This window comes from Moschus berezovskii, chromosome 21 (assembly GCF_049115385.1).
Source record: "Moschus berezovskii isolate FMDL1 chromosome 21, NW_MosBer_1.0, whole genome shotgun sequence".
Lineage (NCBI taxonomy): Eukaryota > Metazoa > Chordata > Mammalia > Artiodactyla > Moschidae > Moschus > Moschus berezovskii.
Window position 1 is genome coordinate 63,408,421 of NC_142480.1, and position 24,686 is coordinate 63,433,106.

At 38.2% G+C, this 24,686-nt stretch overlaps 1 protein-coding gene across 9 annotated transcripts in view; it reads left to right on the forward strand.

Moving 5' to 3' along the window:
• MEF2A (myocyte enhancer factor 2A) overlaps nt 1-24,686 on the forward strand; it is a 201,386-nt gene that overhangs the window by 88,184 nt on the left and 88,516 nt on the right. For all 9 annotated transcript variants that reach the window (XM_088829695.1, XM_055417703.2, XM_055417699.2 and 6 more), the window contains one exon: nt 10,055-10,246. In XM_088829695.1, the coding sequence (XP_088685821.1) occupies nt 10,193-10,246 (54 nt within the window). In that variant the 5' untranslated portion in view covers nt 10,055-10,192. The remainder of the gene's footprint in view (nt 1-10,054; nt 10,247-24,686) is intronic.

Here is a 24,686-nt window from a genome sequence, read left to right on the forward strand (position 1 = left end):
TTATTGATATTTCTTCCAGCAATCTTGATTCCAGCTTGTGCTTCTTCCAGCCCAGCATTCCTCATGATGTACTCTGCATATAAGTTAAATAAGCAAGGTGACAGTATACAGCCTTGATGTATTCCTTTTCCTATTTGGAACCAGTCTGTTGTTCCATGTCCAGTTCTAACTGTTGCTTCTTGACCTGCATACAGGTTTCTCAAGAGGCAGGTCAGGTGGTCTGGGATTCCCATCTCTTTCAGAATTTTCCACAGTTTATTGTGATCCACACAGTCAAAGGCTTTGGCATAGTCAATGAAGCAGAAATAGATGTTTTTCTGGAACTCTCTTGCTTTTTCCATGATCCAGCGGATGTTGGCAATTTGATCTCTGGTGCCTCTGCCTTTTCTAAAACCTGCTTGAACATCTGGGAGTTCACGGTTCACATATTGCTGAAGCCTGGCTTGGACTTTAGCAATGAGATAAACCATTAAGAATGATGCTCTCAGTGCAGACACATTTGAAGAAGTGGTGGCCTTCAGTAATCGTTCCCGTTCATTGTGTTCACATTTTTTTCTTTTGAAAAATTCTAAAGACTTGTCTTAATGCAGGGTGCTTGTTCTCCAGGAGCAGAGCAATTTGGAATATTTCATGGCTTTGTTGTGTAGCCAATTGCCACATACTATGCAATGCAGACTTGGAGAATGTGAATCACCTGTTGCGGTGAAACCGTAATTTAAATAGGACTCTTGGTATTTCCTTTTAAATGCAGTTTTCGTGTTGTTAACAGTCTTAGAATCTTCTTCTGTCTCATCACTGGATCTTTCCCCCTTTGCAAAGAGGCTTTCCAGTGATTTTTTTTTTTTTTTTTTTTTACTCATTTTGGCTAGGATTAGCTTGTGGGCTTACCAAAACTATGACTGAGACAAGTGTGCAGTGCAGGAAAGAGATGCAGATGGAAGAGGTAAATAAAATAATGGGCAGGCCATGTGCGGAGTAAAATAATATCAGATTCTGCCTTAAAGCCTGACCCCAGATGCAGCTATATAATGGAAGTACATCAACTTACTTGCCACTATACAGCCTGCCACCAGGTGCACCTTGATTGACACTTGCCACTCACTGATTGGGTTTTGATATGAGACTGCAAGAAGTTGATTTATTATGACTGCAGTCAAACCTCTCTGCTAATAATCTGTATTTGGAGCCCCTCTGCAGTGCCTCAGCTCCACCTCAGATCATCAGGCTTTAGATTCTCATAAGGAGTGCACAGCCTAAATCCCTTGTATGCACAGTTCACAGAAGGGTTTACTCTCCTATGAGAAGCTAATGCTGCTTCTGATCTGACAGGAGGCAGAGCTCAGGTGGTAATGCGAGCAGTGAGGAGTGGCCATAAATACAGAGGAAGGTTCACTCGCTTCCTTTCTACTCACCTCCTGTTGTGCGGCCCAGTTCTTAACAGGCACAGACTAGTAGCAGTCTGTGACCTGGGGGTTGGGGACCACTGTGGCAAATGATATGTGAGTCTTTAAGCTTTATCCTTCAAGGTAGCCTTCACTATTCTTATAATTTTGTATTTCCAAGTGAATTTTAGATTAATATTGTCAGTTTCTGCATATGGTAAAAGAAAACCTGCTGATATTTTGACTGGGATTGCATGGAGTCTTAATTTGGGAAGAATTGACATCTTGACAGAATTGGAACTTCTCACTATCATCAAACATTAATTTATCATTTAATATATTTTAAATTTTTCTCAGGATCAAGATTTTTTGTTTGTTTTCTGTGTTTTAGGTAAGTGAAATAATAGCATCTTTTATTTTTTTGCCACTGGGAACTCTTCAGTATGGAAGAAACAATTGATATTGCAGGAAAGAAAAGAATTATTTGAGCCAAGATTTTAAAAAGAAGGAAGGCAGAGTATATGAGACAGATTCTGGTGGGTTGATAGTTGTGATAGCAGGAATTTGAGGAGCTTCTGTTCTTACTGCGCTTTTTTTGTTGTTCCTGTCAATAGAGTAGGTAGCAAAGTCATCACCTGAAAGTGAGGGTTGTAGATGTGAGGAGATATAATATGGTATTAAATAATCAGCCAGGAAATTGGGAAATAGAAGATTGCTAGGCAGTATGAAGAGAATATTTAAGGTTTGAGGTTCATGATCTGCATGAGTTTCGTCAGAGTAATTGTAATTAGCATGGTTGTTTGTTTTTCAGCCATATTCAGCTACATGGGAGCAAGCTGTCCTTGGCAGAGGTGGATTTTTCCCTAGGGAAATATGGGCATAGGAGGGAGAGTCGGAGCCAAAGGAGTAAGAATGTATGAAAATTAAACTGGGTAAGGAGGTATATCCACATAAAGTGGGTGAGGGACAGTGAAATGTGATAAGCTTAATAAATTGTAGGAACTAATGGCATCAAAAGATCGTTGGAATTAGGTTATTCTAGTGTGTGAGCTGGACATAACAGCAGGTAGTGGTTAGAGTTATACATGCTAATTTAATTTCATGCTAATACATAATTTACTGTACTGTCACATTTTTATTGTTTGTATCAATCTTCATATGATAAATGTATGTATAGGACAGTCTAGGTTTCTTTATGTAAGACTTTTAGGACCAGATAGGTTTTGGATTGCTTCCTTTTTTTCCTCTATTACTCTTTTCAGAAGTTTATCAGTTAATACTAGTTTTTCAAATAACTGACTTTTGACTTTGTTGATCTCTGTTGTATGTTTATTTTCAATTTCGTTACTTTTTGCTCTTACCTTTCAGTTCAGTTCAGTTGCTCAGTCATGTCCGACTCTTTGTGACCCCATGAATCGCAGCACTCCAGGCCTCCCTGTCCATCACCATCTCCCGGAGTTTACCCAAACTCATGTCCATCGAGTCAGTGATGCCATCCAACCATCTCATCCTCTGTCGTCCCCTTCTGCTCCTGCCCCCAGTCCCTCCCAGCATCAGGGTCTTTTCCAATGAGTCAACTCTTCACACGAGGTGGCCAAAGTATTGCAGTTTCAGCTTCAGCATCAGTCCTTCCAATGAACACCCAGGACAGATCTCCTTTAGGATTGACTGGTTGGATCTCCTTACAGTCCAAGGGACTCTCAAGAGTCTGCTCCAACACCACAGTTCAAAAGCATCAATTCTTCAGCGCTCAGCTTTCTTTATAGTCCCAACTCTCACATCCATACATGACCACTGGAAAAACCATAGCCTTGACTAGATGGACCTTTGTTGACAAAGTAATGTCTCTGCTTTTTATTTTTTAATATGCTGTCTAGGTTGGTCATAACTTTCCTTCCAAGGAGTAAGTGTCTTTTAATTTCATGGCTGCAGTCACCATCTACAGTTATTTTGGAGCCCATAAAAATAATGTCAGCCACTGTTTCCACTGTTTCCCCATCTATTTGCCATGAAGTGATGGGACCACATGCCATGATCTTCGTTTTCTGAATGTTGAGCTTCAAGCCAACCTTTTCACTCCCCTCTTTCACTTTCATCAAGAGGCTCTTTAGTTCCTCTTCCCTTTCTGCCATAGGGGTGGTGTCATCTGCATATCTGAGGTTATTGATATTTCTCCCGGCAATCTTGATTCCAGCTTGTGCTTCTTCCAGCCCAGCGTTCCTCATGATGTACTCTGCATAGAAGTTAAATAAGCAGGGTGACAATATAGAGCTGTGATGTACTCCTTTTCCTATTTGGAACCAGTCTGTTGTTCCATGTGCAGTTCTGACTGTTGCTTCCTGACCTGCATATCGGTTTCTCAAGAGGCAGGTCAGGTGGTCTGGTATTCCCATCTCTTTCAGAATTTTCCACAGTTTATTGTGATCCATACACAAAAGGCTTTGGCATAGTCAATAAAGCAGAAATAGATGTTTTTTTGGAACTCTCTTGCTTTTTCGATGATCAAGCTCTTACCTTTATTTTATCATTTATTCTGTTTTGGAGTTCAGGTTTGTTTTTTTTTTTTTTTTCGTAACTCTTGCAGATGGTTCCTTAGAACAGTGGTTTTTGGCCTTTCTACTGAATATGTATTTTAAAGCTAAATTTTTCCTTCTTAATAACAGTTTCAGCTGTGTCCTATACATTTTGATAGGAAATATTTTAAAAACATCCCATTAAAAATTTTTTTTAACTCTCCCTATGATTCCTCTTTTTACTCATGGGCTGTTTAGAGGTTCATTGTCTAATGTTCACGTATATAAGGATTTTCTTATATTGTTATTAATTCATGGTTTAATTTGTCTGAGATCACAGACAAATGCCTATCCTTTGAAATTTGTTAACACATAGTTTTGCTCCAGCTTGTGGTCACTTTTGGTAAATGTTTTTTGTGCTTTTACCAAGAATGTTATTTTCTGCATTTGTTAGGTATAGTTTCTATATGTCAGTTAGGTTGTTTGTTATAAAGTTCAAATCTTTTCCTGTGTCTTCTGGTCTGCTTGTTCTTGTTTTGGCATGCTTGTTCCTTCAATTACTGAGAAAGCTGTGTTAAAATCCACTTGTTAGAATTGTGGACTTCATGTAGTTCTATTCATGTTGACTTTATATACCATACCCTTGTTTATTAGTTTATTTAGAAAAAAATGGCTTTTACATCTATAAAATTTAATGCAACATTTTAACAAGTTAGTCTGTGAGGAAGGTCACAAATTACTCTCCAAATGGAATTTCTTAAATATTAGAAGCACTTGTAGACATTTTGAAGCATCTGCTGAGTGTCACCAAAAGGAGAAGGGGGTGACAGAGGATGCGATGGTTGGATGGCATCACCAACTCAATGGACATGAGTTTGAGCAGGCTCCGGGAGATAGTGAAGGATAGGGAAGCCTGGTGTGCTGTGGTCCATGGGGCCACAAAGTCAGACACGACTTAGCAACTGAACAACAACAGAACAAAAGGATTGTGCATCTTTAATGTTGCTGGCAGTAAGAAAGATAGTAAGGCAGAATTAAGTAAGGCTTAGTATTGTAAGTTTTTGAGCTGTCATCTGCCATGTGTGTTTATCTTGAATAAATTTCTAGTTGCTTTTCATATTTGGCCCTTGATTTTGCTTAGATCTGTAGAATGCACCAAACATGTTGAGAAAATGTTAAATTGTGTAGAAGGAAAACAAAGTTACAGCATGTGAAGTCATATAATGTGCAGTTTACATTGTAACCATGATAATTTACTATGATAAATGGATATTTTATATATTTGTATGTGTTAGGCACTCAGTCTTGTCAGACTCTATGTGACGCCATGGATTATAGCCCACCAGGCTCTTCTGTGCATGGGATTCTCCAGGCAAGAATACTAGAGTGGGTTGCCATTTCCTTCACCAGGGGATCTGTCCAACCCCAGGATCGAACCCAGGTCACCTGCATTGCAGGCAGATGCTTTACCATCTGAGATACTAGGGAAGCCCAAATATATTTAGTTAAAGTTTAAATGAGAAGTGATTGGGGAGTATTAGTTGATATGTTATATGATTTTTAATGTTTAAAGTAGGAAAAAACAAGCTTCTGGTAGAGATTTTGCAAAGAATATGTGCTTTTCAGGAAAAGATACCTGACTTTTGGTGTTACTGGTGCTGCTGCTAAGTCGCTTCAGTTGTGTCCGATTCTGTGCGACCCCATAGATGGCAGCCCACCAGCCTCCGCTGTCCCTGGGATTCTCCAGGCAAGAACACTGGAGTAGGCTGCCATTTCCTTTAGGTACATTCAAATTTGGGATTGCGGTGCCTTCCTGGTAAATTGGACCTTTATTATAATGAAATATTCCACTATATTTTTACCCATGTTATCTATATATATCTTCCTCACGCATTAAAGTTTTTATTGATAAAGTATAGCCCCACAAGCTTTCTTATGGTTAGTGTCTTACAAAATATATCTTTATTTATGCTTATTCTTTCCATAATCCCATATTTTAGATGTACTATCTATAATCACCTTATAATTAGGTTTTTAAAAAATCAAATTTGGATTATTTATTGATCCTTTTTTCTCCTCTGTTATTAATAGCTTGGTTAGGTATACAGTTAGCCCTTCATATCCACCGACTTTGTACCTGTGGATTCAATCAACTATGGATTGAAAATATCCTGGAAAAAATTCCAGAAAATTCCTCAGAGCAAAACTTGAATTTACCACATGCCAGCAACTATTTAATAGCATTTACATTTTCTTAGGTATTATAAGTAAAATAAGAATGACTTAAAGTATATGAAAGGATGTATGGGTTTTATATGCAAATGCTATGCCATTTTATATAAGGGACTTTGGCATCCTCAAAATTTTGGTATCCTCTGAGGTTCCTGGAACAGATACCAAGGAACAACTATATATACTCTAATTGACCTCCTACTGGTTATCCCAGAGACTACCACATACATCTTTCATGTAGTGAAATTTGAAGTAAATGAGAACTTTTTCCATTTCCTAGTCAATGAAAGGTTTTAGAACACTTTAGCTTATTAATACTACCCCTCTAAGTTATGTACAGTTATTGTTGTGCATTGTAATATTTTAAATTCCACAAAATGCTGTCGTTATTCTGTTTGGTCAGTATTCATTTAGAGTTACAGGTTTACCCTGTTCAGTGTATTTCATTTTTTGGTGTATATCCAAGCTGTATCTGGAATCCCTCTTTTCCTTCTGCTTGAAGAAGTCTCTTTAGTGCTTCCTGGTGACAGATTCTCTGATTATGTTTAACTAAAAATGTCTCTATTTTGTCTTCCTTTCTGAAGGGTATTTTTTCACATCCAGAATTCTGTTTTGACATTTCCCCTGTTCACAGCACTTTGAGGATATCATTTTGTTGTTCTCTGGCTTCCATTCTTTATTCAAAGCCAGTTATATCTTACTGTTATTCTTAGAGTTAATATTCTTTAATTTATTCTGGCTGCTTTTTAGATCTGTTGCAGCTGTTTCTGTCTCTTTGTTTCTGTCCATCCTTCCACCTTCTCCCTTTACTTTGATTTGCCTAAGTGTGGTTTCCTTTGTATTTGTTTTGCTTGGGAGTTTAGATCTTGAATCTGTCTTGATGTCATTGTTCAGTTTTGTTTTTTTTAAGTTTTAAACTATCAGGCTCTCAAGTATTTTTTCTCCCTTATATGTGGTTACCTTCTTTCCGGATTCTAGTTACGTGCATTTTGGACCTTCATGTGTCATATTTTTTCATACTTTTCTGTATTTCGCATTTTTGTCTTTTTGGGCCTCAAGGTAAATATGTTCTTTTCTGTCTTCTGGATCATTCTTTCTCCAGTTGTATCTAACCTAATGTTAAAGTCATCCATCAGTTTCTTAATTTCTGTTTTTAAAATTGTATTGTTCAGTTTTCTGTTTTCCATGTTTCTAGCATTGTTTAAAAAATCTTAAGAAAAAAAACAAACAAACTCCTTTTAACACACTGAAGTAGCTTATTTTATGACATTATTGACTGGGGGATTTTTGCAGAAAGTAACCCCCGTGGCTGGTGATTTGTTATACATGGATATTGAAACATCTCCAGTCAATAACATCCAGGTAACAAAAGACGTGTTAATATGTCTCTGGTCAGTAGGGTATTAAAATTGTTTTCTGCAAGCACCATTATCTGGATCTACTATGGGTCTGTTTCTAGTGCTATTTTAAAGTCTTGGTTTTCAGTCAGATCTTGATTGGGTTTTTTTCTGTAGACTTTTATATGAAAAATGATAAGATAATTTAAATTTGGGGTCTTTTTGCTGATAAGATTTACGTTTGCCAAAACCTTTTGGAAGGATTTTATTGGTATGCAGCTCAGCTAACGATACTAGGTGTAGCCTACATTACCTTAATATGGTCAGATTGAAACTATTGGAAGCTGTACTCCTTTCCTTGTGTGGTTTGCTCTCTTTCTGGTTTACCTTTATAAAATAGGGTATAGTCCTCTGGATTTTCTCCAGCTTCCCAATGTGTTTTCTGAAGCTATTCCTCCTGAATAGACCCTGAATTGAATTTTTGTGCCCCTGTGCAAAGAACTGTTGAAAGTTCTGCTTAGATTTTCAGACTCTCAGCTGATGTTTTAAGAATCAGTGAGTCTTAAGTCTGGTCCCACCTGTTTCATCTAGGTCTCAGAAGAATTTCTATGCAAATTCTCATTGTCTTGAAAGTTCTTTGCTTTTAAACAGATTACTTTTTGCTCTGCTTTTCTAGTGATTCTCAGGGACATACTGGTTTGAAGCAACCTACTCTACCATTGTCAAAAGCAAAATGCTCAGATATGTTTAGAATTTTACAGATCATACAAGATAATACAGTGCATATACCTTATAGAATTTAACGTATTATCTCAGCAGTGAAGTGTGTGAATATTTGTCTTGCTTGCTACAGTGCAAGTTTTCATAATGGGATTTGGATGCACTGTCATCTGTTAGGGAACATGATTTGGAATAAGCCAACTTCTATGGTTTATATTACAGTTTGTTAAGAAACAGACATTCTGCAGCACAGCTACTTGTTTGATTCCTACAAGTGACTAGCCATCCTTCAGTTCCTCCCGTGTTTCTTGTTCTTTCTTGGCACAGAGTTTTTGCACATACTATTCTCTGTCTGGTATAAACACCTGCATACTCAGGTTTGAGTATGAAGCAGTTCTCAGTGAAGCCTGCCCTGACCATGAATTTAGGTCAGATAAATGAGTTTTTATACATACTCATTTGTATGATGGTTTGACTAATGTCTGTCTGTCCCTACTAGACTCTGAACTGTGAGGTTAGAAATTTTGCCTTTTTTCCTTGACCATTTTATCATAGGTACCTCGTTCAGTATTTCAAAGTCCCTGTTTTGCATAGGTTATTAGTTATTAATAGACTATCAATTAATACATGTATAAATGAAATAACAGGATGAATAAGGGAAGAAATGTAAGAAATGCTGAGATAATAATGAATAAAAATTGAAAGCTCACTGCTTTTGAGCAAAAGCCAGATTTAATTAAACAATGGATTTGCATGGTACAGTTAAAGTTCTGTAGAGTTACATGTACAGTGTTAAAAAATACTTCAAAAGATTCCCCTGAAAATTTATTACTGTTTTAAGATTTGTCCCCCATCCCTCTGTAAATATTTTATTACTTAAGTTTTAATAGCATTGTGTTTTTGATGAAACTGTCATTCAGAGCGTGACAAATTATATCATTGCCATTCTACTATAGAGATAAATGGGGGAAAAATCGTTACTCTTGAAAGATTGTCACAGTCTGAGAGGTAAATGATTTTGGAATTTACGTACAAAATAAGATGCTGTGGTTTATTCTACCAAGGGCTATTGGCCTTTTATTCATCCAGGGTGATGACATTTGAACTGAATCTTGATTGATGAGGAAGAGTTAATTAAATGGCTAAGGGAATAGTTTCATTTAGGTATGTATTATTATGAAAGCATATAATGTCTTTGTGGATTGACAGTAATTTTGCTAGTGGCTAGGGCAGTTTGCCGGAGAAGAGAATGGCAAGCCACTCCAGTACTCTTGCCTAGAAAATCCCATGGATGGAGAAGCCTGGTAGGCTGCAGTCCACGGGATCGCTATGAGTCGGATATGACTGAGTGACTTCACTTTCACTTTTCACTTTCACACATTGGAGAAGGAAATGGCAACCCACTCCAGTGTTCTTGCCTGGAGAATCCCAGGGACGGGGGAGCCTGGTGGGCTGCCGTCTATGGGGTCGCACAGAGTCGGACACAACTGAAGTGACTTAGCAGCAGCAGCAGGGCAGTTTGCAGGAAGAATTTGTAAAAGCAGATTGGCGCTACACATGTAGATGATTAGTTCATCCTTTGACATGGGGGCCATCAAAAGCCATTAAGGATATTTGCTGTTATTATATGCATTAGGGAAAACTTAAAGGTTATAATTATTATAATTACATTCTTTCAGCCAGAATTAGGGGCATGAAGCAGTTCAGGAGATATTTTAGTGGTAAAATTAACAAAGTTTCAACTTGTTTACTAATTTTATGTAGTGAAAAATTTCAACTAATAATGTAGTCAAAGGCAGGTTTAAATTTTGTATAACATTTGCCTGATGTACTATAGAATGTAAATTTTCTAATTTGTGTTTTCTTTCAGATCTTACAGAAAATTTTGGCTGTAGCCCTCAAACTAGAAGCTGAAGTAATAGAAGCTGTGTACCATGCATTAGGGTATTAAAGAAAATTAATTTTTGATTTAAGTATTTGGACTATAAGGAAGGAAAGGTGACTGAAAATGGGGCGGAAGAAAATACAAATCACACGCATAATGGATGAAAGGAACCGACAGGTAAATGAAAACTTTAACTTTTCTATTTTAATAGACGTAAATTTTTTTTAAAGTGTAGAATAGAATGGTGTTGTAAGTCTAAATATTTTTATTTCTAGACTACGTTAAAAAATTTAGTTACCAAAATTTAGTTATCTGACTTTCCATCATATGCTTTAAAGTAACTTTTTAATTATTATTATAGAAATTGTTTTGTTAATTATAAAAATATAGATAAGCAAAATAAGAAAGTAAATCATGGAATTCCACTGGTACCACCCATTGTATAGGTTTCAGTTGAGTTGCTTATTCGCATACGACTCTTCGTAACCCCATGGACTGCAGCACACTAGGCTTCCCTGTCCTGGAAATGAACAGAGATCATTCTGTTGTTTTTGAGATTGTACCCAAGTACTGCATTTCGGATTCTTTGTTGACTGTTAAGGCTACTCTGTTTCTTGTAAGGGATTCTTGCCCACAGTAGTAGATTACAATGGTCATCTGAGTTAAATTCACTCATTCTGGTCCATTTTAGTTCACTAATTCCTAAAATGTTGATGGTCACTCTTACCATCTTCTCTTTGACCATTTCCAATTTACCTTGATTTATGGACCTAACATTCCAGGTTCCTATGCAGTATTGTTCTTAACAGCTTCAGACTTTTACCTCCATCACTAGTCACATCCACAACTGGGCATTGTTTTCACTTTGGCTTAGTCTCTTCATTCTTTCTGGAGTTATTTCTCCCCTCTTCTCCAGTAGCATATTAGGCACCTACTGACCTGGGGAGTTCATTTTTCAGTATATCTTTTTGCCCTTTGATTCTGTGCTACATACAGTAGTCACATCCTTACGTGACTGCTGGAAAAACCATGACTTTGACTATATGGACTTTTGTAGGCAAAGTAATGTCTCTGCTTTTTAATAGTGTCTAGGTTTGTTACTGCTTTTCTTCTATGGATCAAGCAGTAATAGCAAATAGAGTTTTGAGTTACTAGAGTTTTTGAGCTCATAGATAAATATCACATTTCATGTCATTGGAACAACATGCGTTCTTTGTGCAGCATTATGTTCGTGAAATTCTTCACTGTTATTGTTGCATGGAGCTACACTTAGTAAATTTTCATTGATGTATAATATTCCATTGTGTGGATAGAACACAGTCTGTGTGTGTGTGTGTGTGTATGTATGTACAGTTTTCTCTTGTAAATTGGCTTTTGGGTTTTAGACCTACTGTTCATTTGGAACTTGGTTTTTGTGTGGATTGAGGTGTAGGGGTCAAAATTTGCCACTTTTCAGATGGATACTCTGTTGGCCCTGTGTGTTTTATTGCAAAAATCATCCCAGGAAAGCACAGAAAAACACAAGCTATTCATAAAAAAATTCAACAACAGGCATTTAATCTGTGGTGCTAGAGTTTGGGTTTCTGACCTTACTTGAGACAAGGTGATAATGACTGGGAGACAGGAAAAGAGGGTTTCTGGGTTAGGCTAAATATAAGGCCATATTCTTTTTTTTTTTTTTCCCCCAAAACTTGAGTGAGCCACACACTTAGGGTTTGTTGGTTTTCATTTATATTTTAATATGAAGTTTACTTTTTTAAAAGAAGTATTAGAAAGACAAGAAGGACAAAACCGTTTCACCAGGAGCTTCTAACGAAGTGAAGTCTTTCATCCCTCTAGAGTTTTGGCATCTTCAGTCCTTCTTGCTTCAGCAGCTTTCTGATGTCTTAGAACAGGTATTTGGTGTATTTCACTGTTTTTTATAGTTGATCTCAGTGGGTTCTTTGGTCTTCCACCAGTCACTCCATTTAGAGGCAGACATCCTCTTAAACTTAAAAAAAAAATGAGTTGAAAAATTATTTTAAGGCAGAATACAGAGAATAATACCTCAAACAGTTACTTTTCCAGAAGTAATGTAGGTCAATTCTGACATATTTGCTGCAGATACCTTCCCTTGTAAAAGAAGAAAATTAGAAATGTACTTCCTTTGTAATTTTTGCAAGTCTCATTCTTCTTTCTTTCCCCAAAGGAACCTTGCATAATGGATTTAATTTCTATTTTCTTTATTATTTAAGCATACTGTTATTATTTCAGCATAATTTAGAAATCTTATGTAATAGCATTCTCATCTGCACTTGCTGTTTCACTCTATGTAGTGTTTCAGACATTTGTCTATGTAACTCATTCGTGTAGTACAAGTAGTTTGTAGGAAAGAATGTGCCTCAATTCATTTATCAATACTTCTATAGGAGAACATTTAGGTTGTTTCCAATTTTTTAGAAATTTTGCTGCATCTTATGTTAGAAATGATGCCCAGGCTACATCTGTGGACATGTCTATGTGATTCTAGAGGAGTTGTTGGGTTGAGTATATCCGTCATGACTTTATTGTGAGGTTTTCAAGTTGCTCTGCCAAGTGGTTATACCAGATATAGTAATTGATGAAAATTTCTTCTTCCTGTACACTTTACCTTTCTTCTTCCTTTCTTTCTCACTTTATGTTTTTTCATTTTATTTTGCATATTTTTTGGCCTAATGAAGGTAAAATGTTACCTGTTTGTGGTTTTGTAGTTTTGCTGGGTTGTTGATTTTTTTCTTATAAGTTCTTCATATATTCCAGATATTAATTCTGTGTGTACTTAACCTGTTTCAGATAGTATATTTCAGTCTTTACCAAAACACTTTATAAACACTTTTATGACAGAACTTATTTCAGTGTTTCTTAGTAGTTTATTTCGCCTTTACCAGTAGATTATGAACACTTTAAAATGAGTTAAGGCTTGCTTCATTTTCTAAATCATAATCAGTTTGTAAATGTTCCAGTTGAACTTTAGATAAGTGTGTATTCGTTTAATTGTTGAATACAGGATTCTACATGTCTATTAGTTCAGTCTTATTTTGTGTTCGGATTATCTGTATTCTTTGTATTTTATTTATGTATTTGGTTTTGGCTCAGTGAGACCTGTCAATAATTACACTTACCACAATAATGGATTTGTCATTTTCTGTATATATTTTACTAGTTTAACACATATTGCTTTAGATATTTTGAGAATATTTCATTAGGCTCATATGTATTTAGAATTGTTATGTGTTCTTGGTGAATTTTTAAAATACGTACTGACTTTTTCTGTCCTCAGTAAGGCATGTTATTTTAAACTACTTAAATCTACTGTATCACATTACTATAGCTGCTACATCTCTCTTTTGGCTAATATTTTCTTGATAGGTGTAGTTCTCTGCATTTATATTCAGCCTGTCGGTATCTTTATACTTAAGGTGTATTTCTATAAATAGTATGTGGCTGGATTTTTTAAAATCTATTCTAATAATATATCTTGACTTCCCAGTTTTCTTCTACCTTACTCTTTATCATCCTTTGTATATATATTTGGACTATTTTATATCATCTTAGTTGATTATTTCGATTTACTATAAGAATCTGATAGAGGTCCTAAAGGTAAAACTCACATAAGTGTAGGTGTGCCCTCCAAAACTGGGTCCCCCTAGAGTTGTTTGTCTTTATACTTGTCCAAAAGTAGCCTCCAGCAATTCATTAATTATAGTTCAGATTTTCCTACCCTTGTACTGATTGCTATGGCGGTTTCTGTTTATGGCTCTGGTGATTTATGGTTCATAGTATCTGTCTGTCTGTCTCCAGTTTGGCAGGTGGGGCAGAAGTTGCCCTGGGAGCTCAGCTCTCTAAGGAATCTAAGAAGAGTTGTTAATTTTCTTTTTGTTCTGCTTCATTACTTGAGTGGCAACTTCCACTGGAGTTGGAAGTGCTAGAACAGATACTTGAAGTCTCTCCTGGACTTTTAAATTCAACAATGAAATAAAGATATGTCTAAATGTATATGGTGTAAAAATTTTGCAGGTGCTTGGGATTTAAAATATAAAAGATCTTTTGGAGATGAGATGGTATAATTCTTTTTGAATTCAAAGAATTGTATTAGTCTAGATTTGACACAAAATCAGGAAAGCTAGTTAGATTCAAATCTACCTCAGTTTATAGTGGCACTGAATTTTGTAGGCTAGCCTTTAGTCCTGTTCTTTTTCTTTATAGTGACTATAATATTGGAATAAAATTAAAATTTAAAAATAAAATTTATATTTGACTAATACTGAAATTGCTTTATTAATACTGATTTATTACATTTAAATTTTATAACATTTAAAATGAAATGCTTAATATGTCTCAAGTAGAAAAATGTATAAACCTGTTGCAAAATAAAGATTCAGATTTATAGGTGGAATTCTTGGTAATCAAAGTAATGGTGGCTGAATAAATCCTGACTCTTCCAACATAATTTCTCCAAAAATAAATTTAGAAGAACAGGAACATAAAGCCTACAGCCTTGGCACAACTAGAAGGCAAAGAATGTCTAAATTCACATTACCTCCAGGTAGAAAATTATTTCCAAGTCACCATGTGCTGTTTCTTGGACATCTATTGCAAGTCTTTGTGGTGACCCAAGCATACATTTCCAGTCTTTCCTATTCTGTTGTTTTCTTCTATTTCTTTGCATTGATCGCTGAAAAATTCTTTCTTCTCTCTCCTTGTTGCTATTCTTTGGAACTCTGCATTCAAATGAGTATATCTTTCCTTTTCTCCTTTGCTTTTCACTTCCCTTCTTTTCACAACTATTGGTAAGGCCTCCTCAGACAGCCATTTTGCTTTTTTGCATTTCTTTTTCTTGGGGATTGTCTTGATTCCTGTCTCCTGTACAGTGTCATGACACTCCATCCATAGTTCATCAGGCATTCTGTCTATCAGATCTAGTCCCTTAAATCTATCTCACTTCCACTGTATAGTCATAAGGGATTTGTTGTAGGTCATACCTGAATGGTCTAGTGGTTTTCTCTACTTTCTTCAATTTGAGTCTGAATTTGGCAGTAGGGAGTTCATGATCCGAGCCATAGTCAACTCCCGGTCTTGTTTTTGCTAAATTCTCCATCTTTGGCTGCAAAGAATATAATCAATCTGATTTTGGTGTTGACCATCTGGTGATGTCCATGTGTAGAGTCTTCTGTTGTGTTGTTGGAAGAGGGTGTTTGCTATGACCAGTGCGTTCTCTTGGCAGAATTCTATCAGCCTTTGTCCTGCTTCATTTCGTGCTCCAAGGCCAAATTTGCCTGTTACTCCAGGTGTTTCTTGACTTCCTACTTTTGCATTCCAGTCCCCTATAATGAAAAGGACATCTTTTTTGGGTATTAGTTCTAGAAGGTCTTATAGGTCTTCATAGAACTGTTGAACTTCAGCTTCTTCAGCGTTACTGGTCAGGGCATAGACTTGGATTACCATGATATTGAATGGCTTGCCTTGGAAACGAACAGAGATCATTCTTTCGTTTTTGAGATTGCATCCAGGTACTGAATTTTGACTCTCTTATTCACTATGATGGCTACTCCATTTCTTCTAAGGGATTCCTGCCCACAGTAGTAGATATAATGGTCATCGGAGTTAAATTCACCCATTCCAGTCCATCTTAGTTCACTGATTCCTAGAATGTCGATGTTCACTCTTGTCATCTCCTGTTTGACCTCTTCCAATTTGCATAGATCCATGGACCTAACATTCCAGGTTCCTATGCAACATTGCTCTTTACAGCATCAAACTTTGCTTCCATCACCAGTCCCATTCACAACTGGATGTTGTTTTTGCTTTGGCTCCATCCCTTCATTCTTTCTGGAGTTATTTCTTCATTGATCTCCAGTAGCATATTGGGCACCTACCAACCTAGGGAGTTCATCATTCAGTGTCATATCATTTGCCTTTTCGTACTCTTCATGGGGTTCTTAAGACAAGAATACTGAAGTGGTTTGCCATTCCCTTCTCCAGTGGACCACATTCTGTCAGACCTCTCCACCATGACCCGGCCATCTTGGGTGGCCTCACACGGCATGGCTTAGTTTCATTGAGTTAGACATTTCACACAAAGATGGGTATAATAAAGGACATAAATGGTAGGGACCTAACAGAAGCAGAAGATATTAAGAAGAGGTGGCAAGAATACACAGAAGAACTGTACAAAAAAGCTCTTCACAATGAAGATAATCACGATGGCATGATCACTCACCTAGAGCCAGACATCCTGGAATGTGAAGTCAAGTGAACCTTAGAAAGCATCATTATGAACAAAGCTAGTGGAGGTGATGGAATTCCAGTTGAGCTGTTTCAAATCCTGAAAGATGATGCTGTGAAAGTGCTGCACCCAATATGCCAGCAAATTTGGAAAACTCAGCAGTGGCCACAGGACTGGAAAAGGTCAGTCTCCATTCCAATCCCAAAGAAAGGCAATGCCAAAGAATGCTCAAACTACCGCACAATTGCACTCATCTCACACGCTAGTAAAGTCATGCTCAAAATTCTCCAAGCCATGCTTCAGCAATACGTGAACCGTGAACTTCCAGATGTTCAAGCTGGATTTAGGAAAGACAGAGGCACCAGAGATGAAATTGCCAACATCCGCTGGATCATGGAGAAAGCAAGAGAGTTCCAGAAAAACATCTATTTCTGCTTCATTGCCTATGCCAAAGCCTTTGACTGTGTGGATCACAAGAAACTGTGGAAAATTCTGAAAGAGATGGGAATCCCAGACCACCTGACCTGCCTCTTGAGAAACCTGTATGCAGGTCAGGAAGCAAAAGTTAGAACTGGAAATGGAACAAGACTGGTTCCAAATAGGAAAAGGAGTACATCAAGGCTGTATATTGTTACCCTACTTATTTAACTTATATGCAGAGTACATCATGAGGAACGCTGGGCTGGAAGAAGCACAAGCTGGAATCAAGATTGCTGGGAGAAATATCAATAACCTCAGATATGCAGATGATACCACCGAGATATGCAGATGACACCACCCTTATGGCAGAAAGGGAAGAAGAACTAAAGAGCCTGTTGATGAAAGTGAAAGAGGAGAGTGAAAAAGTTGCTTTAAAGCTCAACATTCTGTAAACTAAGATCATGGCATCTGTTCCCATCACTTAATGGCAAATAGATGGGGAAACAGTGGAAACAGTGTCAGACTTTATTTTTTTGGGCTCCAAAATCACTGCAGATGATGATAGCAGCCATGAAATTAAAAGATGCTTACTCCTTGGAAGGAAAGTTATGACCAACCTAGATAGCATATTAAAAAGCAGAGACATAACTTTGCCAACAAAGGTCCGTCAAGTCAACGCTATGGTTTTTCCTGTGGTCATGTATGGATGTGAGAGTTGGATTGTGAAGAAAGCTGAGGGCCGAAGAATTGATGCTTTTGAACTGTGGTGTTGGGGAAGACTCTTGAGAGTCCCTTGGACTGTAAGGAGATCCAACCAGTCCATTCTAAAGGAGATCAATCCTGGGTGTTCATTGGAAGGCCTGATGCTGAAGGTGAAACTCCAATACTTTGGCCACCTGATGCGAAGAGCTGACTCATTAGAAAAGTCCTTGATGCTGGGAAAGATTGAGGGCAGGAGGAGAAGGGGACGACAGAAAATGAGATGGCTGGATGGCATCACCGACTCGATGGACATGAGTTTGGGTGAACCTCGGGTGTTGGTCAGTGACAGGGAGTCCTGGCGTGCTGCAGTTCATGGGGTCGCGAAGAGTTGGACATGACTTGAGCGACTGAACTGAACTGTAACATACATCAGGAAAACAAATGTGAGAGAAGAGGAGACCTTGTAGTTGTCTTAAGACTGATTTGAAATCACTACCAAAAAGAGGAATTCTACACTAGTCCAAAAATTCTGGAAAATACTCCTTGTAGATCAGAATTGACCACAGGTAAAGAAAGGACTAAAAGTATATGCCAAAGCAAGTCAGTAGTCTTGAAAAAGCAGCTGTTTCAGGGAAAACAGGGCAAAAAGGAAGGCAGAGGTACTTTTTGGAAAATGTTAGGTAAATGGAAATGAAGAGTAGATACACAAACACCCCCCCCCCCCCCCACACACACATATCCTTCAAAGCAGAGGAATATGCAAAGGTATTTTAATTAAAGGACACAAAACACTTTTCCCCACTGCCAGCACGCCCCCCCAAAGCCTTTCATTAAAGAGACCATACTTAATTGCTTTAAAAGGAGAGGTGCTCTTGAACTAAGAACATTTTCAATCACTACCCATTCAGTTCAGTTCAGTTCAGTCGCTCAGTCGTGTCCGACTCTCCGCGACCCCATGAATCACAGCATGCCAGGCCTCCCTGTCCATCACCAACTCCTGGCGTTCACTCAAACTCATGTCCACAAAGTCGGTGATGTCATCCAGCCATCTCATTTTCTGTCGTCCCCTTCTCCTCCGGCCCCCAACCTTTCCTAGCATTAGAGTCTTTTCCAGTGTGTCAGTTCGTCACATGAGGTGGCCAATATTGGAGTTTCAGCTTTAGCATCAGTCCTTCCAATGAACACCCAGGATTGATCTCCTTTAGAATGGACTGGTTGGATCCTCTTGTAGTACAAGGGACTCTCAAGAGTCTTCTCCAACACCGCAGTTCAAAAGCATCAATTCTTTGGCGATCAGCTTTCTTCACAGTCCAACTCTCACATCCATACATGACCACGGGAAAAACCATAGCCTTGACTAGATGGACCTTTGTTGGCAAAGTGGTGTCTCTGCTTTTTAATATACTATCAAGGTTGGTCATAACTTTCCTTCCAAGGAGTAAGCGTCTTTTAATTTCATGGCTGCAGTCAGCATCTGCAGTGATTTTCTAGCCCAAAAAAATAAAGTCTGACACTGTTTCCACTGTTTTTCCATCTATTTCCCATGAAGTGATGGGACCAGATGCCATGATCTTTGTTTACTGAATGTTGAGTTTCAAGCCAACCTTTTCACTCTCCTCTTTCACTTTCATCAAGAGGCTTTTTAGTTCCTCTTCACTTTCTACCATAAGGGTAGTGTCATCTGCATATCTGAGGTTATTGATATTTCTCCCAGCAATCTTGATTCCAGCTTGTGCTTCTTCCAGCCCAGCATTCCTCATGATGTACTCTGCATACAAGTTAAATAAGCAAGGTGACAATATACAGCCTTGATGTACTCCTTTTCCTATTTGGAACCAGTCTGTTGTTCCATGTACAGTTCTGACTGTTGCTTCCTGACCTGCATACAGATTTCTCAAGAGGCAGGTCAGGTGGTCTGGTATTCCCATCTCTTTCAGAATTTTCCACAGTTTCTTGTGATCCACACAGTCAAAGGCTTTGGCATAGTCAATGGAGCAGAAATAGATGTTTTTCTGGAACTCTCTTGCTTTTTCCATGATCCAGCGGATGTTGGCAATTTGATCTCTGGTTCCTCTGCCTTTTCTAAAACCTGCTTGAACATCTGGGAGTTCACGGTTCACATATTGCTGAAGCCTGGCTTGGAGAATTTTGAGCATGACTTTACTAGCGTGTGAGATGAGTGCAATTGTGCGGTAGTTTGAGCATTCTTTGGCATTGCCTTTCTTTGTGATTGGAATGGAGACTGACCTTTTCCAGTCCTATGGCCACTGCTGAGTTTTCCAAATTTGCTGGCATATTGGGTGCAGCACTTTCACAGCATCATCTTTCAAGATTTGAAATAGCTCAACTGGAATTCCATCACCTCCACTAGCTTTGTTCGTAGTGATGCTTTCTAAGGCCCACTTCACTTCACTACCCACTGCTGCTAATTCTTTCTGTAGAAATTCACTGATGCGGGAAATCTTCTATATCAATTCAGTTCAGTTGCTCAGTCATGTCCAACTCTTTGTGACCCCATGCATTGCAGCATGCCAGGCTTCCCTGTCCATCACCAACTCCCGGAACCTTCTCAAATTCATGTCCATCTAGTCGGTGATGCCATCCAACCATCTCATCCTCTGTCATCCCCTTCTCCTCCCACCTTCAGTCTTTCCCAGCATCAGAGTCTTTTCCAATGTGTCAGTTCTTCCCATCAGGTGGCCAAAGTATTGGCCTTTTAGCATCAGTCCTTCCAATGAATATTCTGGACTGATTTCCTTAAGGATTGACTGGGTGGATCTCCGTGCAGTCCAAAGGACTCTCAAGAGTCTTCTCCAACACCACAATTCAAAAGAATCAATTCTTCAGTGCTCAGCTTTATAGTCCAACTCTCACATCCATACATGACTATTGGAAAAACCATAGCTTTGACTAGATGAACCTTTGTTGGTAAAGCAATCTGATTTTTAATATGCTGTCTAGGTTGGTCATAGCTTTTCTTACAAAGAGCAAGCGTCTTTTAATTTCATGGCTGCAGTCATCATCTGCAGTGATTTTGAAGCCCCCCAAAATAAAGTCCCTCACTGTTTCCATAGTTTCCCCATCTATTTGCCATGAAGTGATGGGACCAGATGCCATGATCTTAGTTTTCTGAATGTTGAGTTTTAAACAAACTTTTGCGCTCTCCTCTTTTACTTTCATCTCCTGTATAAACTGTTATAAAGAAAACAAAATTATATTTACAGCTATTCATGTGACAGGAATGTTCCCCAAACAATGAAGCAGTGGGGGAAAAAAACTGCTAATGACTATCCACGATGAAATAAATTTCCTTAAACAAGTATTTAGGAGTGTTACAGATAATAATCAAGATTCAGAATTTTGAATACTAAGAATGGAAATGGATTTTTTTAAGAAAGCATGGATGAAGCAAAGTGAGTAAGCTGATTAAGTCGATTGAAAGAAAGAAAACAAGATAATATTAAAACAGAGACTAAATTACAAAGTGGCCAAGGAATATATACTCAAATGAAACTTGAATATTAATTGAAGGTAGTCAGGAACAACTAAATGAATGAAAATAAGTAATGTCAATGGGTTTGAGAGAAAATGTTTGAAAGGGAGATAAAGAAGATCCAACTTATGTATAAAAGAAAAAAAAAATGAAACCATAGAACTGATATGCAGAGGTCAACTTTGATACATATCCTAATGAAACTCTTATAATAGGGTTTTTTTTTGGTAATTAACTTTATTTTTCATTCTGCTACTGACTTTATCTTTGTAAAACTGGATCTGATTACAAAACATTCATTAGTTTTCTTTCTTTACTTCCAGGAATTTATTTATTCATAGGGATTTTTCACATAGACAATCATGTAATCTATGAATAAAGACAATTTTATTCTCTTTTAATTTGTTTATATTTCCTTTCTATCCTCCTTTATTTTTTTCTCTTATTTTTTTTGGAGTGTAATTGCTTTCAAATGTTGTGTTAATTTCCTTTGTATAACAAAGTGAATTAGCTATATGTTTACATAGATCCTCTTTCTCTTGAAACTCACTCCCAACCCTGCCCCATCCCACCCCTCTGGGTCATCACAGAGCACCAAGCAACTTCCAACTACTTACCTGTTTTACAGATGGTGTAGTGTATGTATGTCAGTGCTACTCTCCCAGTTCATCCCACCCTTGCCTACATATCCATTCTCTTCTCTACATCTTCATAGATTTTAAGACAAAGAAAAAAATCATCAGAGCTTCTGATATAAAACAACAGCAAATTTGTAAGTACAGAGAATTAGACTGGCATCGAATTTTGCAAAATCAAGATACAAAGCAAGACAACAGAGCAGCATTTTCAGTCAATGCAGGGGAAAATATCTGAAGGTAGGATTTCATTTGCACTTAAGCTGTATTCAAATACAAAGATGTTTCAAGTTAAACCTACTAGAGCTATGTAATTCTGTACTCAAGAGCTATTATTATGCAGTCAAGTAGAAGATAAGCTCCATACAGCTGAGAGATGCCTGAGGAAATAAGCAAAAAGATCCTTGACCAGCATTTAATATACTTAACTATAGATATAAGCCTAAAACTACAATGGGGGCAAGAGTGGAAGAAGAATGTATTATATATTATTTATTATATATTACTTTGTTTTGAAAAAAACACAAATAATGCAGCTGAGACATTAATAATGCAGAAAGAAAGGGAAATAGGAAAGTAGAAGAAGCATACTGGTAATTATTTACACAACAGATGGGAGTTAAAAAATATTAAGGTTTGACGCATCAAATAGTGAGGGATTAAACATGAAAACAGAGACTAAGGGCATTTACAAAAGTTGTAACTACAAAGATAACCACTAGGCCAAAAATGCTAATCTTCATTAAATTTTTCTCAAGCAAAGAAACCACATCATTTAGAGGAAAATAACAGGAAATATACATAATACATATAAATATTAATATTAAAGTACTGAAATGTCAATGAAATCCCTATTATCAGTCACATCAATAAATGTGAATCAGTCTGTTATTTAAAGGAAAAACATTTCCATTTAGTTCACAAGGTCCAAATATAGGCAGAAGGAGACACAATGGAATCTTTTTTTTTTTTTGATAAATATTCTTTATTTAAATTGGTTTTCAAATGTTAAACCAACTTTCTTTTTAATTGGTATCCCTTTTCTTTTTTTTTTTAAATATAAATTTATTTATTTTAATTGGAGGCTAATTACTGCCAGGGGAGTGTATGCTCCTCGGTTCTGTCTTGTCCACAACAAAGATTTGGAGCAATGGACATTAAAGTCCTCAGCGCGTCACAGCTCTCGGGTCTTGGACAAACCATGTTATAGCTCTTAGAGAAATCGGTATTACAGCTCTATTTAGACAATAGCAGGAGAATCCATCCTGGAAGCATGAGGGCATGCCAACCCAAAGACCTGAGGAAAAAAGAGTGGGGGCGCGTGCCAGCGCACAGGGGAGGGAGGGGTGAAAGTGAGAGAGGAAGAAAGAGCACATGCCCTCAGGGCCGGTGTGGGGGAAGTGTGCACGCACAGGGGGCCGGGAGAGGGGGGGCGGCGGGGTAGGGGCGGAGAGAGAACCAGAGCGCATGCACGTGGGGGAGAGAGAGAAACAGAAAGAGCACACGCACGCTGAGGGGGTGGGAAGAGAGAGAGAGAGCACGCAGGCTGGGGAAAGAGAGAATGTACTTTGGCTCTTCCTTTTATATGTTTTTTTTCTTCCCCCTGGGCCTGCCCTATGCAAATTAGGCTTAGCCAGGAGTGCTGTTCGTTCTACCTGAGGTCCTCACTCAGGTCCTTGGACCTTCCTTTGACCTTCCTTTGTTCTATTTTCACCCGCTTTTCCCGTCCTTATCTTTTCAGTTCAGTTCAATCTTCCCACTCTTGGTGACCCCATGAATCACAGCACGCCAGGCCTCACTGTCCATCACAAACTCCCGGAGTTCACTCAAACACATGTCCATCCAGTCGGTGATGCCATCCAGCCATCTCATCCTCTGTCGTCCTCTTCTTCTCCTGCCCCCAATCTCTCCCAGCATCAGAGTCTTTTCCAGTGAGTCAACTCTTCACATGAGGTGGCCAAAGTATTGGAGTTTTAGCTTTAGCATCAGTCCTTCTAATGAACACCCAGGACTGATCTCCTTTAGAAAGGACTGGTTGGATCTCCTTGCAGTCCAAGGGGCTCTCAAGAGCCTTCTCCAACATCACAGTTCAAAAGCATCAATTCTTCAGCGCTCAGCTTTCTTCACAGTCCATACATGACCACTGGACAAACCATAGCCTTGACTAGACGGACCTTTTGTTGACAAAGTAATGTCTCTGCTTTTTAGTATGCTATCTAGGTTGGTCATAACTTTCCTTCCAAGGAGTAAGCATCTTTTAATTTCCTGGCTGCAGTCACCACCCGCAGTGATTTTGGAGCCCCAAAAAATAAAGTCTGACACTGTTTCCCCATCTATTTCCCATGAAGTGATGGGACCAGATGCCATGATCTTAGTTTTCTGAATGTTGAGCTTCAAGCCAGCTTTTTCACTCTCCTCTTTAACTTTCATCAAGAGGGTTTTTAGTTCCTCTTCACTTTCTGCCATAAGGGTGGTGTCATCTGCATATCTGAGGTTATTGATATTTCTCCCAGCAATCTTGATTCCAGCTTGTGCTTCTTCCAGCCCAGTGTTTCTCATGATGTACTCTGCATAGAAGTTAAATAAGTAGGGTGACAATATACAGCCTTGATATACTCCTTTTCGTATTTGGAACCAGTCTGTTGTTCCATGTGCAGTTCTGACTGTTGCTTCCTGACCTGCATATAGGTATCTCAAGAGGCAGGTCAGGTGGTCTGGTGTTCCCATCTCTTTCAGAATTTTCCACAGTTTATTGTGATCCACACAGTCAAAGGCTTTGGCATAGTCAGTAAAGCAGAAATAGATGTTTTTCTGGAACTCTCTTGCTTTTTCCATGATCCAGCAGATGTTGGCAATTTCATTTCTGGTTCCTCTGCCTTTTTTAAAACCTGCCTGAACATCTGGAAGTTCACGGTTCACATATTGCTGAAGCCTGGCTTGGAGAATTTTGAGCATGACTTTACTAGCGTGTGAGATGAGTGCAATTGTGCGGTAGTTTGAGCATTCTTTGGCATTACCTTTCTTTGGGATTGGAATGAAAATTGACCTTTTCCAGTCCTATGGCCACTGCTGAGTTTTCCAAATTTGCTGGCATATTGGGTGCAGCACTTTCACAGCATCATC